We start from the raw sequence: 16,755 nt of genomic DNA, 5'->3' as shown, positions 1-16,755 counted from the left end.
TCTATCTCAACAGTGATGTCTGCATATAATACATCTGAATTACATCTGTAGATATTCATGTTTTGTTCTGTTTAAATATAATTATTTGTTTTACTTATCATTTTTATTCTTTCTTTAGTCTTGAGGAAATTCCCTTCAGATTCCACATATCAACCACAAATGAATAACTGTATCCCTTTGTAAACAGTGTGTCTGTGTGTTCTAGTTGGGCAGGCGCTCATCATGGGGCTGTACCTGGCGGTGCTGTGTGCCCTCTACCTGGTGCCCCTGGGCATGTACTCACCCTGTCTTAAAGAGGAGGGCACTCTGGGCCTTGCACCAGCCCTCATCGGGCACAGAGGGGCACCCATGGTGGGTAGGCCTCATCAGCAACGCCATTAATGCCAACCCATTCTTATCCATAGCTAAAAACCTATTTGCATCAACACTAACCCATTCTCATCAACACTAACCCATTCTCATCAACACTAACCCATTCTCATCAACACTAACCCATTCTCATCAACTCTTTTCAATACTAACTGCCTGCAGGTAGCCTAGTGGTTGGAGCGTTGGGCCAGTAACTGAAAGGTTGCTAGTTTGAAAATCCCAGCGATGAGGTGAAAAATGTGCCGATTTTGACTTGAGCAAGGCCATACTACCCTGTAAACAACACGTGATGTAGTAGTAGAAGTGTGGTACTTTGATCATTTATTACCGTTGTCAGTATAAGTCTAAACTTTTGGGCTATGTTATTAGCTGAACTGTTTGAACTGAATGTTTGTGCCTGGTATTTATCATCTGTGTCAGTAGTACCTCTGTTTAGGGTAACCATATGTTTAAATGATTTGTATGTGTGTTATACCCCAGCTTGCGCCAGAGAACACTCTCATGTCCTTTGAGAAGGCGGTGGAGGCTGGAGGGCAAGGTCTAGAGACTGACGTCACCATCAGGTCAGTGGTGGTTGTCCACCCTCCTCACACCTTAATGCTCCGTTTCCATCTAGTTCGGGGATAATCAACTACATTCAGCCGCAGGCCGGTTCGTTTTTTTCTTGAGTGGATAGTTGTCACTAGCCTACACACAATACCCCATAATGTCAAAGTGGAATTATGTTAGACACGTTTACCTATTAATTAAAAATGAAAAGCATAAATGTCTTGAGTCAATAAGTATTCAACCCTTTTGTAATGGCTTAAATAAGTTCAGGAGTAAAAATGTGCTTAACGAGTCACATTATAAGTTAAATGGACTCACTCTGTATGCAACAATGAATCACCATGAGGCCAATAGTGACTTTAAAACAGTTAGTTTAATGGTTGTGATAGGAGAGAACTGAGGATGGATGAACAACATTTTGTAGTTACTCCACAAAACTAACCTAAATGATAGAGTGAAAAGGTGGAAGCCTGTACATAATACAAATATTCAAAAATATGCATCCTATTTGTAATAAGGCACTAAAGAAATACTGTAAAGAAATTCTCTTTATGTCCTGAATACAAAGCGTTATGTTTGAGGCAAATCCAACAGAACACATCCCTGATGTGAGTGAAAATCCACTCTTCATATTTTCAAGCATGGTGGTGGCTGCATCATGTTATGGGTATGCTTGCCATTGGCAAGGGCTAGGGAGTCTTTTTGGATTAAAAGAAAAGGAATAGGGATAAGCACAGGCAAAGTCCTAGAGGAAACCTTGGTACATTCTGCTTTTCCAACAGACACTGGGAGACATTCACCTTTCAGTAGGACAAAAATCTAAAACACAAGGCCAAATATACACTGAAGTTGCTTACCATGAAGACAGTTTTTACTTAAATTGGCTTGAAAATCTATGGCAAGACCTAAAAATGTCTGTCTAGCAATGATCAATGGGGTTGAATACTTATGTAATCAATATATATTATTGTTTTATTTTTCATACATTTTTTATAAATGTTAGAATGTTTCTTCTACTTTGACATTAGAGTATTTTCTGTAGATCATTGAGAAAAAATTACCATTTGAAATACATTTGAATCCCACCTTGTAACACAACAAAATGTGGAAAAAGTCGAGGTGTGAATACTTTCTGAAGGCGTTGTAATTACAAATAATTGACCACAAGAAGCTCAAACAGATATAATATTTGAATAAAACAACCATTTCAAACCTTGCTTACATTTGTGTACAGTCACATATATTCTATTATGCATGGGAATACTTTGGATCAGATTTCCTAAATTAAAACCATGTGGAGCCCAGTTGCTGGTGGTTTTACAGTATTTACATCTAAAGAATAAGTGTACAAAATATAAAGAACACTTTCCTAATATTGAGTTGCCTTTTGCCCACAGAACAGCCTCAATTTGTCAGGGTCTTACAAGGCGTTGAAAGCTTTCCAAATGGATGCTGGCCCATGTTGACTCCAATACTTCCCACGCTTGTGTTAAGTTGGCTGGATGTCCTTTGGGTGGTGGACCATTGTTGATAAACACGGGAAACTGTTGAGCGTGAAAAACCCAGCAGCTTTGCAGTTCTTATATATGCCATTTAGCAGACGCTTTTATATATGCCATCAAGCAGACACTTGACACATACCAGTATGCCTGGCACCTAGTACCATACCCCATTCAAAGACACTTAAATCTCCACTCACTGAATGGCACGCATACAGTACACAATCCATGTCTCAAGGCTTAAAAATCCTTATTTAACCAGCCTCCTCACCTTCATTTACACTGACTGAAGTGGATTTAACAAGTGACATCAATAAGGGGTCATAGCTTTCACCTGGATTCACCTGGTCAGTCTGTCATGGAAAGAGCAGGTGTTCTTAATGTTTTGTTCACTCAGTGTGTTTATGTGTTCAAAAGTTTGTGGTCACTTAGAAATGTCCTTGTTTTTGAAAGAAAAGCCCATTTTTTTTGTCCATTACAATAACATCAAATTGATCAGACATACTGTACAGTGTAGACGTTGTTAATGTTGTAAATGACTATTGTAGCTGGAAAAGGCAGATTTGTAATGAAATATCTACAAAGGACCATTATCAGCAACCATGTGTTCCAATGGCATGTTGTGTTAGCGAATCCAAGTTGATCATTTTAAAAGGCTAATTGATCATTAGAAAACCCTTTTGCAATTACAGTTGAAGTCGAAAGTTTACATACACCTTTGCCAAATACATTTAAACTCAGTTTTTCACAATTCCTGACATTTAATCCTTGTAAAAAAAGTACCTGTCTTAGGTCAGTTAGGGTCACCATTTTATTTTAAGAATGTGAAATTTCAGAATAATAGGAGAGTGATTTATTTCAGCTTTTATTTCTTTCATCACATTCCCAGTGTGACAGAAGTTTACATACACTCAATTAGTATTTGGTAGCATTGCCTTTTTAAATGGTTTAACTTGGGTCAAACGTTTCGGGTAGCCTTCCACAAGATCCACACAATAAGTTGGGTGAATTTTGGCCCATTCCTCCTGACAGAGCTGGTGTAACTGAGTCAGGTTTGTAGGCCTCCTTGCTTGCACACGCTTTTTCAGTTCTGCCCACAAATCTTCTATGGGATTGAGGTCAGGGCTTTGTGATGGCCAGTCCAATACCTTGACTTTGTTGTCCTTAAGCCATTTTGCCACAACTTTGGAAGTACGCTTGGGGTTATTGTCCATTTGGAAGACCCATTTGCGAACAAGCTTTAACTTCCTGACTGATGTCTTGAGATGTTGCTTCAATATATCCACATAATTTTCCATCCTCATGATGCCATCTATTTTGTGAAGTGCACCAGTCCCTCTTGCAGCAAAGCACCCCCACAACATGATGCAGTCACCCCGTGCTTCACGGTTGGGATGGTGTTCTTCGGCTTGCAAGCCTCTCCCTTTTTCCTGTAAACATAACAATGGTCATTTTGGCCAAACAGTTCTATTTTTGTTTCATCAGACCAGAGGACATTTCTCCAAAAGTACGATCTTTGTCCCCATGTGCAGTTGCAAACCGTAGTCTGGCTTTTTTATGGCGGTTTTGGAGCAGTGGTGTCTTCCTTGCTGAGTGGCCTTTTAGGTTATGTCGATTTAGGACTTGTTTTAGTGTGGATATAGATACTTTTGTACCTGTTTCCTCCATCATCTGGAGGAAGCATCTGGTCCTTTGTTGTTGTTGTTCTGGGATTGATTTGCACTTTTCGCACCAAAGTACATTCATCTCTAGGAGACAGAACGCATCTCCTTCCTGTGGTATGACGGCTGTGTGGTTCCATGGTGTTTATACATGCGTACTATTGTTTGTACAGATGAACGTGGTACCTTCAGGCGTTTGGAAATTCGCCCAAGGATGAACCAGACTTGTGGAGGTCTACAATTTATTTGATTTTTTCCCCCATGATGTCAAGCAAAGAGGCACTGAGTTTGAAGGTTGGCCTTGAAATACATCCACAGGTACACCTCCAATTGACTCAAATTATGTCAATTAGCCTATCAGAATCTTCTAAAGCCATGACATCATTTTCTGGAATTTCCCAAGCTGATTAAAGGGACAGTCAACTTAGTGTATGTTAACTTCTGACCCACTGGAATTGTGATACAGTGAAATAATCTGTCTGTAAACAATTGTTGGAAAAATTACTTGTCATGCACAAAGTACATGTCCTAACCGACTTGCAAAAACTATAGTTTGTTATGAAAAAATGTGTGAAGTGGTTGAAAAACGAGTTGTAATGACTCCAAACTAAGTTTATGTAAACTTCAGACTTCAACTGTATGTTAGCACAGCTGAAAACTGTTGTTCTGATTAAAGAAGCAATAAAGCTGGCCTTGTTGAGACTAGTTGAATATATGGAGCATCAGCATTTGTGGGTTCGATTACAAGCTCAAAATGGCCAGAAACAAAGTACTTTCTTCTGAAACCCGTCAGTCTCTTCTTGTTCTGAGAAATGAAGGTTATTCCATGCGAGAAAATGCAAAGAAACTGAAGATCTCGTACAATGTTGTATACTACTCCCTTCACAGAACAGCGCAAACTGGTTCTAACCAGAAAAGAAAGAGGAGAGCAAGAGGACAAGCACATTAGTGTCTAGTTTGAGAAACAGATGCCTCACAAGTCCTCAACTGGCAGCTTCATTAAATAGTACCCGCAAAACATCAGTCTCAACGTCAACAGGGAAGAGGTGACTCCGGGATGCTGGCCTTCTAGGCAGAGTTGCAAAGAATAATACATATCTCTGACTGGTCAATAAAAATAAAATATTAAGATGAGCAAAAGAACACACACTGGACATAGGAACTCTACCTAGAAGGCCAGCATCCCGGAGTCGCCTATTCACTGTTGACGTTGAGACTGGTGATGTTGACGTTGAGACTGACGTCCAACCCTTTACTCAGTACTTTGTTGAAGCACCTTTGGCAGTGAATACAGCATCGCGTTTTCTTGGGTGTGACGCTACAAGCTTGCCACACCTGTATTTGTGGAGTTTCTCCCATTCTTCTCTACAGATCCTCTCAAGCTCTGTCAGGTTGGATGGGGAGCTTTGCTGCACAGCTATTTTCAGGTCTCTCCAGAGCTGTTAGATCGGGTTCAAGTCTATGTTCTGGCTGGGCCACTCAAGGACATTCGGAGACTTTTAAAAATTTAAATGGAACCTTTATTTAACTAGGCAAGTCAGTTAAGAACAAATTCTTATTTACAATGACAGCCTACCCTGGCCAAACCCATACGTCGCTGGGCCAATTGTGCGCAGCCCTATGGGACTCCAAATCATGTCCTCATGTGATATAGCCTAGATTCGAACCTGGGACTGTAGTGACACCTCTTGCACTGAGATGCAGTGCAGTACTCTAGGAAGAGTCTTGGTGGTTCCAAACGACTTCCATTTAAGAATGAAGGCCACTGTGTTCTTGGGGACTTCAATGCTGCAGAAATGTTGTACCCTTCCCCAGAGCTGTGCCTCGACACAATCCTGTCTCAGAGCGCTACGAACAATTCCTTCGACCTCATGGCTTGGATTTTGCTCTGACATGCATTGTCAACTGTGGGACCTTATATAGACAGATGTGTGCCTTTCTCAATTGCGAGTGTAAAAGCTAAGGGTCTGATACGTATATAAATAAGGTTTTTCTGTTTTTTATTTTTTTTAATAAATTTGCGAACAGTTCTAAAAACCTGCTGTTTTTGCTTTGTCATTATGGGGTATTGTGTGTAGATTGCTGAGGGATTTATTTATTTATTTAATCCATTTTAGAATAAGGCTGTAACGTAACAAATTGTGGGAAAAGTCAAGGGGTCTGAATACTTTCTGAAGTCACAGTATATAAACTCAACAAAAAAAGAAACGTCTTCTCAATGTCAACTGGTCTTATTTTTAATCAAACTTAACATGTGTAAATATTTGTATGAACATACCTGAATGAATAAATAAATAAATGAAGTACCTGGTTGTCTTTGAGTTTTACAGTCATCTTAATGCACTTCCGTCAACTCCTTAACCTTCAATTCCTTAACCGCCAACTTCTTTAACTGTCAACTTTGTAACTGCCAAAGCCTTCTCTCGTTGCCATAGCTATGACGGGGTGCCCTTCCTGATGCACGACCACACCCTGAGGAGGACCACCAACGTGCAGGAGGTGTTCCCCAACCGGACGGACGCCCCTGCGGCCATGTTCACCTGGGGGGAGCTGGAGACCCTCAACGCTGGGGCCTGGTTCCTCCATGTGAGTCACCAACTGCCACTGCACCACACCTTAGAAAAACTCAGGGGGTGCTACAGAGAAACGGAAATTAAGCCTGGTCTTGAACAGATTTTTTAATGGACATGGCATGACGGGAAACCAGGGCATGTTTGTGTCCAATGACAGTAGCTAGGACAACATAATAAGATGACGGATAGGGAAGTTATTGACATTTTGACAATACATCAACGTACTATCGATGGGAGGTTATCAATTGCACAACCCCCTGCTTTATGGAATACAATGTGATATAACATTGTCAATATGATTTACCATTCTGCCAAAGCATTCCGTATACTGACTGTCTCTCTGCCCCTGGTGGTTCTGCAGCGTGATCCGTTCAGCACGGCTTGGTCTCTGAGTGCCGAGGACCGGGCGCAGGCGCAGAACCAGTCTATTTGCACCTTCAGGGACTTTCTGGAGCTGGCTTCGCAGAGAGAAAAACAGGTTATCTTTGACCTCTACCGGCCCCCTAAGGGACACCCCTACAGGGACAACTGGATCACACGCACCCTGGAGGTCATCCAGAACGAGTCTTCCATCCACTCACACCAAGTGAGGGAGATGTTATAACATTTTAATTATTTAGCAGACACTCTTATCCAGGGCGATTTAGAGGAGCAATTAGGGTTACATGCCTTGCTCAATGGCACATCGGCAGGTTTTTCAACTAGTCAGCTTGGGATTTGAACCAGCGACCTTTTGGTTACTGGCCCAACACTCTTAAGCTCTTAACTGCTAGGCTACCTGCCATCCTGGTGTGTGTCCTCACTGACGTGGTGTCCATCTGCATATTATAAATAGCAGTAGGGTGAAGCTGACCCTAGAAACTGATCTTGGGTCAGTTTTACATTTTCTCTACTAATGGTTAAGGTTAGGTTTGTGTGAGGGGAAGCTGAGATTATCTATTTTATATGTCATAGGTTCCTTTTTTGACTTGGGAATGAAGCTGTTTATGGGATATTTAGATTACATTGTAAATACAAAATGTTGTAATGCTGAGGTTAGTGTTTAGAGTTAATGGTGTGTGTGTGTGTGTGTCAGGTGTTGTGGCTGCCCTCAGACCTGCGGAGCCTGGTCCAGCAGCTGGACCCTGACCTCCAGCATACCTCAGCGTCCCGGGCTCCAGTTGAGGAGCTCCAGCAGAATCACATTGTCCAACTCAACCTACACTATAGCTCCATGTCCACAGAGATGATAATGTGTGTGTGTGTGTGTGTGTGGTAGTGTGTGTGTCTTTGCATTAAATGGTGTGTGTATGTGTGCACATATTAACTGGCTGTAGGTGTGTCAATTCCTCCCTCAGTGAGTATGCAGCAGCCAACATCAGCACCAACCTGTATGTGATCAGCCAGTCGTGGCTCTACTCTCTGGCCTGGTGCACTGGGGCCCAGTCTGTCACCACCAATGCTCTACAGTTCCTCAACAACCTCAGTAGACCCCTCTTCCTTATGGTGAGAACAACCTCACCAGACCCCTCTTCCTTATGGTGAGAACAACCTCACCAGACCCCTCTTCCTTATGGTGAGAACAACCTCACCAGACCCCTCTTCCTTATGGTGAGAACAACCTCACCAGACCCCTCTTCCTTATGGTGAGAACAACCTCACCAGACCCCTCTTCCTTATGGTGAGAATAACCTCACCAGACCCCTCTTCCTTATGGTGAGAACAACCTCACCAGACCCCTCTTCCTTATGGTGAGAATAACCTCACCAGACCCCTCTTCCTTATGGTGAGAACAACAACCTAGGACCAATACCACTGCATCCCAATAATCTTTCCTTCCTCTGGAAGTATTGCACTTGTTCTCTACTCTCCACAAATGTAAAAGCATTGGCTTGATGTAAGCATGAGCTACAGGGAGTTTCCACCATACTGGTATTTATTTTCCCAGTAATTTTCTTTTAAATCTATGAAGGGAAGTGAACAAGTGCACGCTTTGGGAGAAATAAACGATTTATTGTGACACTGGGCCCAAATGCAGCCTTACTGAAATTGATTGGATTGGTGAAAGGAATACTCCTAGACACAATGGTTGTCTGTCTTTCTCTTTCAGACTCCAGATGAGTACAATCTGATGTGGGTCCTCACCGACCTGGTGTCCATCACCATCATCATCATCATCTTCATCTTCCACTGGTGAGTGAGCCCACTAGAATGCAGAGTGCGAAGGTCGACGTAAGGTGTATTTTTTATATGTCTACGTACAAAACGTAGATTGATTATGTGTCAAATTGAAGCTTCGGATGAAAGTCAGTCTGTTTTGTATCGAATGGTGATGTCACTTCCTGTGGTGAAGACTGTAACTGTGTTGATGACAGGTGGCGAGAACAAAGCCTGGCTTTCTGTTCGGGCAGCAAACCCACACTAGAACATGGCACCTACATCAAGTTCAGGACAGGTGAGTTAGAAGTTGTGTCTAGGAGTCACCCTGTTTCTTTCCCATGGCCAGCTTTGATAACATGATACACACACGCACATACCCTATATAGGCTTAAAACAGAGACTGAGCAAGAGGACAAGTACATTAGAGTGTCTAGTTTGAGAAACGGACGACTCACAAGTCCTCAATTGGCAGATTCATTAAATAGTACGTCAACAGTGAAGAGGCAACTCTGGGATGCTGGCTTTCTAGGCAGAGTTGCAAAGAAAAAGCCATGTCTCAGACTGGCCAATAAAAATAAAAGATTAACAAAAGAACAGACACTGGACAGGGGAATTCTGCCAAGAAGGCCAGCATCCCAGAGTTGCCTCTTCACTTTTGACGCTTAGACTAGTGTTTTGCGGGTACTATTTAATGAAGCTGCCAGTTGAGGACCTGTGATGCGTCTGTATCTCAAAACTAGACACTAATGTACTTGTCCACTTGCTCAGTTGTGCACCGAGGCCTCCCACTCCTCTTTCTATTCTGGTTAGATCCAGTTTGCGCTGTTCTGGGAAGGGAGTAGTACACAGCGTTGTACGAGATCTTCAGTTTCTTGGCAATTTCTCACATTGAATAGCCTTCATTTCTCAGAACAAGAATAGACTGATGGGTTTCAGAAGAAAGTATGTTGTTTCTGGCCATTTTGAACCTGTAATCAAACACAAAAATGCTCCAGATACTCAACTAGTTTAAAGAAGGCTAGTTTTATTGCTTCTTTCATCACCACAACAGTTTTCAGCTGTGCTAACATTGCAAAAGGGTTATTCTAATGATTAATTAGCCTTTTAAAATTATAAACTTGGATTAGCTAACACAACGTGCCATTGAAACACAGGAGTGATGTTTCTTGATAATGAGCCTCTGTACGCCTATGTAGATATTACATAAAAAATATGCCGTTTCCAGCTATCAGCCATTTACAACATTAACAATGTCTACACTGTATTTCTGGTCAATTTGATGTTATTTTAATGGACAAAAAATGCTTTTCTTTCAAAAACAAGGTAATTTTAAGTGACCCCAAACTTTTTAACGGTAGTGTATATCATATATATCAATGACCTTTGTCAACCACTAAACCCTGACCTCACCCCCTGACAGATGTGTGGTCCGTCTCCAGTGTCAACATCCTGGGAGAGCCCGCTGAGCCTAACTTGGCAACCGTCTCAGAGCACTGATAACCAATCAACCAACCTCTGTGAGGCTCAGTTGAAGCAAACCACTCCTCATTCTCCTTTTCAACTTGGCAACTTCCCGGACCCCAAACGGGCAATTCACCAGAATCGACCCAACCTGGAAACCCAGGACCCTACTGGAAACCGAGAGCACAACCTGGCAACCCCCTGTAGATTTGTGTGAGAGAATGAGAACCAAAGAGAATTAGAAATAGTTAAATGATGTGAGTGAGGCCTATCGGAGCTGATGTGTCACGTGCAGAAGGGATTTCATTGGATAGATATTAATCCTTAAGACCGGGCTGCCCAACTCTCTTCCTGGAGGTTGGGTTTTAAGTTCAACCCTAATTTAACACACTTGATTCTACTAATTAGCTGCTCAACAAGACCTTAACGAGCTCAATCAGATATGCTAAAGTAGGGTTTGACTGAAAACATAAAGGACAGTTGATCTCCAGGAAGAGGGTTGGGTAGCCCTGACTTAATTAATTTAAGTCAAATGTGACTGAAGAACAGCCCAGACAACCTCAAGGACCAACCAACTCATAGTTCATACTACAGACACCATCTGGTGGTGGGAAGAGATTACTACACTGTTTAACCAGGTCCTTTGAGGTGGATTACTTACTCACTGAATTAATATAACAAGAAAAGTGACCGTCCGCTGTAGATATTCTCAACTTGTATTACCCTCCATTGTCCATAGGTTCCTTTCCATTTCAGCAGCCACTGCAGTGTTGAGTTACGTGAACCACAAATGCTTGACCATTTTGTTAGTGTGTTAGTGGTCGATAAGATGTGTGAATATGTCCAGGCCGGGGTTCAATTAGTATGTTTAATATATATATATATATATATATATATATATATATATATATACTTTAGCTGTGCTTCATTGCCCTTTCCTGGCATAAGGGAACCAATGAAGTAGTCCCAAAAGTGCACTTTGCCCATCTGGGATCTGGCACTCCAATCAAACTGTCTCAAGCTTCGTTTATACCTGCAGCTTACAGGCATCCTGTGTCCTGATCTTGTCCACATTCAGATTGTGACCACGTTTTCAGTCTACACATGCTATTAAAATGTATCTTATGTGTCCTCATTGTGACCAGATTTCCTGGTCATTCCCTGTAAGTCAATAATTTGACAGATATTCTTTCAGAATTGTTTATTCATTCATTTTTATTCACATATTGATGCCATAAAGCAATGGTCCCACCTGTGAATGGTTTTAGAGGGTGGGGTAATGATGATTTGTAAATTATTTCACTGTCCAGATCCATCTACACTTGTAAGGCTGCGTTTAGACAGGAAGCCAAATCGGATATTTTTTTCCACTAATTGGTGTTTTGGCCGATCAGATCAGCTATTTTGCCTATAATTGGGCAACATTTCAGAATTGGGCCGCCTATCTAAATGCAGCCTGCGTGCCCGAGGCCGTGACTAGGCTGGACAGTTCATGCAGGTTTAGTATTCTGATCATGGAATTCCAAACGCGTCATGCGTCTGCACCTAAATTGAAATGCGTCTACCATGTCCGGATTCCCTTTTCCCGCGCTATATTCAACTGCCAGTATGCATTCTACAAACGGTGAAATAGGGATAATCTGATAGCTACTGCCATCAGACGTTGTGTTGTCTACTGTAGCTAGCTAGCCAGCAAGCAACGCAAAATGAATTGCAAATGGATTAGCATAACTCTAGCCAAAAAAACAACGTTATAATGAAAATGTTCCTCTCGGTCCCAAAACACGTTTTCTGGAGACTTGTGGGAGGAGTGCTGATGACGTTACCCATTGTATGCACTTTCAGCTGCCTGATTCGTCCAGACTGAGGAGAAATCCGCCTCCTGAAGTGGTCAGCCAGATCTGAACACAATCAGACCACAAAGCGACATTTGTGCGTCTAGAGACCCATCTTTTCAATGCGATCTTCCTATTCTGATAGCAGAAGTCATGTAAGTGTCGTGTAGACACGACCTGACTACCTCCGGAGGTCTACTGGAACATCTGATCACAATGTATTTTGATTGTCTACACCTGTTTAAAAATGTGGACACAATCAGAATATGGAGAAGATCAGAACAAAGGACGCATGTTGGAACCAGGTATAAACAGCGCTGAAATATCACAAAGAAAAATGAGTACTATTAGAACTCCGGTTTGGATATGACATGATAATCCTCTGTTTGTGTCTGGAGATAAATGAATGTGTTTGATTGGTTGTGTTCAATGTTTATAAGTACTTATCACTTTATTGAGCATAAGGCATTGTAACGAGGTGAAGTCCATAGAACATTGTAGCATATAATCACTGCAATGATATAAGTGACCTACAGAGAACAATCACACTATATTTCCATGGTCCATATCTATATATTTTATATGGTCCATATCTATATATTTTATATGGTTCATATCTATATATTTTATATGGTCCATATCTATATATTTTATATGGTTCATATCTATATATTTTATATGGTTCATATCTATATATTTTATATGGTTCATATCTATATATTTTATATGGTTCATATCCATATATTTTATATGGTCCATATCTATATATTTTATATGGTCCATATCTATATATTTTATATGGTTCATATCTATATATTTTATATGGTCCATATCTATATATTTTATATGGTCCATATCTATATATTTTATATGGTCCATATCTATATATTTCATATGGTCCATATCTATATATTTCTTATGGTCCATATGTATATATTTTATATGGTCCATATCTATATATTTCATATGGTCCATATCTATATATTTTATATGGTTCATATCTATATATTTTATATGGTTCATATCCATATATTTTATATGGTCCATATCTATATATTTTATATGGTCCATATCTATATATTTTATATGGTTCATATCTATATATTTTATATGGTCCATATCTATATATTTTATATGGTCCATATCTATATATTTTATATGGTCCATATCTATATATTTCATATGGTCCATATCTATATATTTCTTATGGTCCATATGTATATATTTTATATGGTCCATATCTATATATTTCATATGGTCCATATCTATATATTTTATATGGTTCATATCTATATATTTTATATGGTTCATATCTATATATTTTATATGGTTCATATCTATATATTTTATATGGTCCAAATCTATATATTTTATATGGTTCATATCTATATATTTTATATGGTTCATATTGACGTCATTGTTTTCAACAAATTTGTTTTCAACACAAATGAAAATCCTTCTGGCAATAATAAAAAAAAGCTACTGTTGTACAATATTTAGTCCTTTTAGCCAAATTATAGCAGAACTCTTACATCTCTCTTCAGTTGATTGTGCCTCAGCTTTACTGTGCAGTGTTGTCTTCAATGTGAAGAATACCAACTTCAGCTCTGGTAGCTGAAAGACAGTTTTTATAGTAATGGTTATGAAACCTGTTATATTTCTTTATGACTGACAACATATTGATGAGTAACTCAGTGCCACCGCTGCTTTGTGATAAGCGGCAGCCTTGAAATCACTATACAAAGCCTTAGGAATACCTAGGGGAAAAGTATGTTTAGCCAAAGCCTTAGGAATACCTAGGGGAAAAGTATGTTTAGCCAAAGCCTTAGGAATACCTAGGGGAAAAGTATGTTTAGCCAAAGCCTTAGGAATACCTAGGGAAAAGTATGTTTAGCCAAAGCCTTAGGAATACCTAGGGAAAAAGTATGTTTAGCCAAAGCCTTAGGAATACCTAGGGAAAAGTATGTTTAGCCAAAGCCTTAGGAATACCTAGGGAAAAGTATGTTTAGCCAAAGCCTTAGGAATACCTAGGGGAAAAGTATGTTTAGCCAAAGCCTTAGGAATACCTAGGGGAAAAGTATGTTTAGCCAAAGCCTTAGGAATACCTAGGGGAAAAGTATGTTTAGCCAAAGCCTTAGGAATACCTAGGGGGAAAGTATGTTTAGCCAAAGCCTTAGGAATACCTAGGGGAAAAGTATGTTTAGCCAAAGAATCACAGTATAAGATACCAGTCTGATTTGTCATCTGTGTACGACACCTGTAATGTTATCTTGGTTGTAAGATCATTATCGAAAGAATGATCTGTTGTTTACAGTTCTGTCATTCTGTTCCAATCAGAAGAGTATTATATTAAAATGATAGTCTAAAAGTAGAGCTCAGTTGGTGGTGATAGCCATTGTATTTTGTATGAGCCCATTTCGCTATGACATCATTGTAAACTATGGGATTTCTTTTGCATAAACATTATCAGAAGTTAACTGAACTGTTTTGTTACATTTTTGTTGCTTTGAGCTGTAAAATGCACACATGTTTTCTCATTATGAAATGATGTGATAGTGAAATAGGCTCATTCATCTTTTGGGATGATGAACATTAGGCATGAAAGGAAATATTTGTAATTTCTTTATTAATACCAAAATATTAGGTGTTATGGACCAACATTTAAAAAACAGGAACAATTTGACCTAAATGAATATCCACTATACAGAACGGTGCAGAACATTAATGTCACTGAGATTACTTTTTAAGGTAGACTAAGCAATTTGACATCACCATACACAGTGGGGTGACTTCCTGTTTACAGACATCAACAATAACTTCAATATGCCAAACCAGCTACCATTAAGAGCCAATAATGTCAGGCCTTTACATTTTTGTTGTTCATTTCTGTATGTAGATTATACTTTGTCTATGACGATGTCGTAACAGAGTTGACCTTTAATACATAAAAATTCTTGATTTGATCCACAATTATTTTTTAAAGACAAGTCATATGGACCGGGGGTCTTTATTTACAGAATACATTTTCTTCAATGATTAATTCATTAGGCAAACAGCTAAATATGTGCTTGTTAGAAATATCACATTATTAAATATTGTCAACTTTCCACTAAAGGTTTTTCCAGTGATGTGGTATACACACTGTATGCAAAGTCCTAGAGCCAGCTAATGTCCAGAGATCAATCTGACTGTTTTCATCAAATGTACTTCAAATAAACTTCATTAATACATCAAATGTACTAATAACACTGATCGGGTATTTAAAGAAAGTATTTAGCCTGCCTGCGACAATGAGGGCCAATTTTGAATTAACTCTAAAACAATATAATGCAATGATTACACATGATATCTATAGTATGGACAAGCCATAGTTGTATAGGTTTAGGCCCAACATTTATAAATCACATTACTGGACATTTTACGATCAAATGCTTTACATAAAAACATTTTCTAAATAAAGCTCTTGATTAGTTGCCATGTAAAAAGTTGCAATCGTTGGTTGCGCATTTGGGTCAAGTAAAGGCAATTGGTGATTGTTAAGACAGGACCCAAGACATATACCAACATCTGACGATAAGTCAAAACATTGTCATGGCCAAAACATAAATCAAACATTTAAATCATCACCATATCTACTGACAATGAAAAAAGAGTATTCTTGTCGTGATACTGCTATCATGCCTCCATCCCTATAACCAACGATCTATATACATTTCTGTAACACAATAGTGTGTGGAGATGCATGATTTCCAATGTCTCTCAGACTTTGCTGCGAGATGTTGCATCAACGTTGTGTCTGTAGTGAGATTAACAGTATCTGTACAACAGACTATTAGACCAGAGGTTCTCAAGCTCCTGTCCTTCCCACTCTCTTTCATCTACATCTTAGGGAGAATCTGTCAAGTGTGTATATGCATGTGTTTATGTATACATTTCATTGAGTGAGTGAGTGAGTGAGTGAGTGAGTGAGTGAGTGAGTGAGTGTGTGTGTACGTGCACATGTATGTATGTGTGCGAGTGTGTGTGTATGTATGCATGTAATTGATTTAGCATGTTATGGAGGAAGGGTTGTATTTATCCCTCTATGTTTTAATGAAACCATGTGATAGATCACAAAGCCCTCGAGGCCTACACTAATACACTCAACAGCGGGATCGATGACTTTCCAGATCACTTGATGTTGCCACGGGAACCACGCTGTTTGGTCATGGTGGTCAGCATCTGGCTGATGTAAGAGGTCAGGAGGTCGTCCATCTTGTAGCCCTGTGGTCACACAGACAAACAAACCAGTTTAAAGGTACATTAATGCCTTGCAATATTTCATTGCAGAATATGAATCAGACGTGTTCAAATAGTAGTATTTGTTTTCTGTCAAATACTTTAGAGTGTGCTTGATTGAGCTTGCCTGGTGCAATGGAGCCAACGGAGGATTCCCAAAAGTGAAAATCTGCCCAACTGTCACTCCAAACAGGCCCTATCAAACACTCAGCATTTGAACCCAGGTCTGCTTGCATTTATTATTTAAAAGTTCAACAAAGCTACAGAACCACACATGTATACCATGGAAAAGGCTTTTCTATCTGCATTCAGGCTAATTTCAGGCTAAGACCATGACTGCGACTTTTGATCACAGGACACTTGCACTCTTATCAAGTCTGGTATCACCATC

The 16,755-nt window shown here is 39.8% G+C and overlaps 2 protein-coding genes across 3 annotated transcripts in view; one reads left to right on the top strand and one right to left on the bottom strand.

Annotated features, from left to right (window-relative positions):
• The first annotated feature begins 9 nt into the window (after window positions 1–9).
• Window positions 10–11,382, top strand: LOC118389918 (glycerophosphodiester phosphodiesterase domain-containing protein 5-like). 2 transcript variants are annotated; one of them, XM_052529709.1, is made up of 9 exons: window positions 10–351; window positions 850–932; window positions 6,514–6,664; window positions 7,013–7,129; window positions 7,727–7,884; window positions 7,989–8,136; window positions 8,741–8,823; window positions 9,006–9,085; window positions 10,211–11,382. In XM_052529709.1, the coding sequence occupies exons 1-9, from the start codon at window positions 223–225 to the stop codon at window positions 10,285–10,287; spliced, it is 1,026 nt and encodes a 341-aa protein (XP_052385669.1). In that variant the 5' UTR covers window positions 10–222; the 3' UTR covers window positions 10,288–11,382. The 2 variants fall into 2 exon arrangements, with proteins under 2 accessions (XP_052385669.1, XP_035635796.2); XM_035779903.2 differs by having other exon boundaries at window positions 16–351; window positions 7,013–7,237.
• Window positions 11,383–14,697: 3,315 nt separating this feature from the next.
• LOC118390659 (unconventional myosin-VIIa-like) overlaps window positions 14,698–16,755 on the bottom strand; it is a 90,879-nt gene continuing 88,821 nt past the window's right edge. The window contains exon 50 of the mRNA XM_052529707.1: window positions 14,698–16,349. Coding sequence (XP_052385667.1) covers window positions 16,257–16,349 — 93 coding nt within the window. The 3' untranslated portion in view covers window positions 14,698–16,256. The remainder of the gene's footprint in view (window positions 16,350–16,755) is intronic.

Source organism: Oncorhynchus keta, chromosome 11, assembly GCF_023373465.1.
Source record: "Oncorhynchus keta strain PuntledgeMale-10-30-2019 chromosome 11, Oket_V2, whole genome shotgun sequence".
NCBI lineage: Eukaryota > Metazoa > Chordata > Actinopteri > Salmoniformes > Salmonidae > Oncorhynchus > Oncorhynchus keta.
This window is presented reverse-complemented; position numbering and strand designations above follow the sequence as displayed.

What these genes read in the sequence shown, in the direction of transcription:
- LOC118389918 (XM_035779903.2), top strand. Translation starts at nt 223, where the DNA reads ATGGGGCTGTACCTGGCGGTGCTGTGTGCCCTCTACCTGGTGCCCCTG. An exon ending in CTGGGGCCTGGTTCCTCCAT is followed by an intron (nt 6,665 to 7,012) that starts GTGAGTCACCAA and finishes GTGGTTCTGCAG; the next exon opens with CGTGATCCGTTCAGCACGGC. An exon ending in ATCATCTTCATCTTCCACTG is followed by an intron (nt 8,824 to 9,005) that starts GTGAGTGAGCCC and finishes TGTTGATGACAG; the next exon opens with GTGGCGAGAACAAAGCCTGG.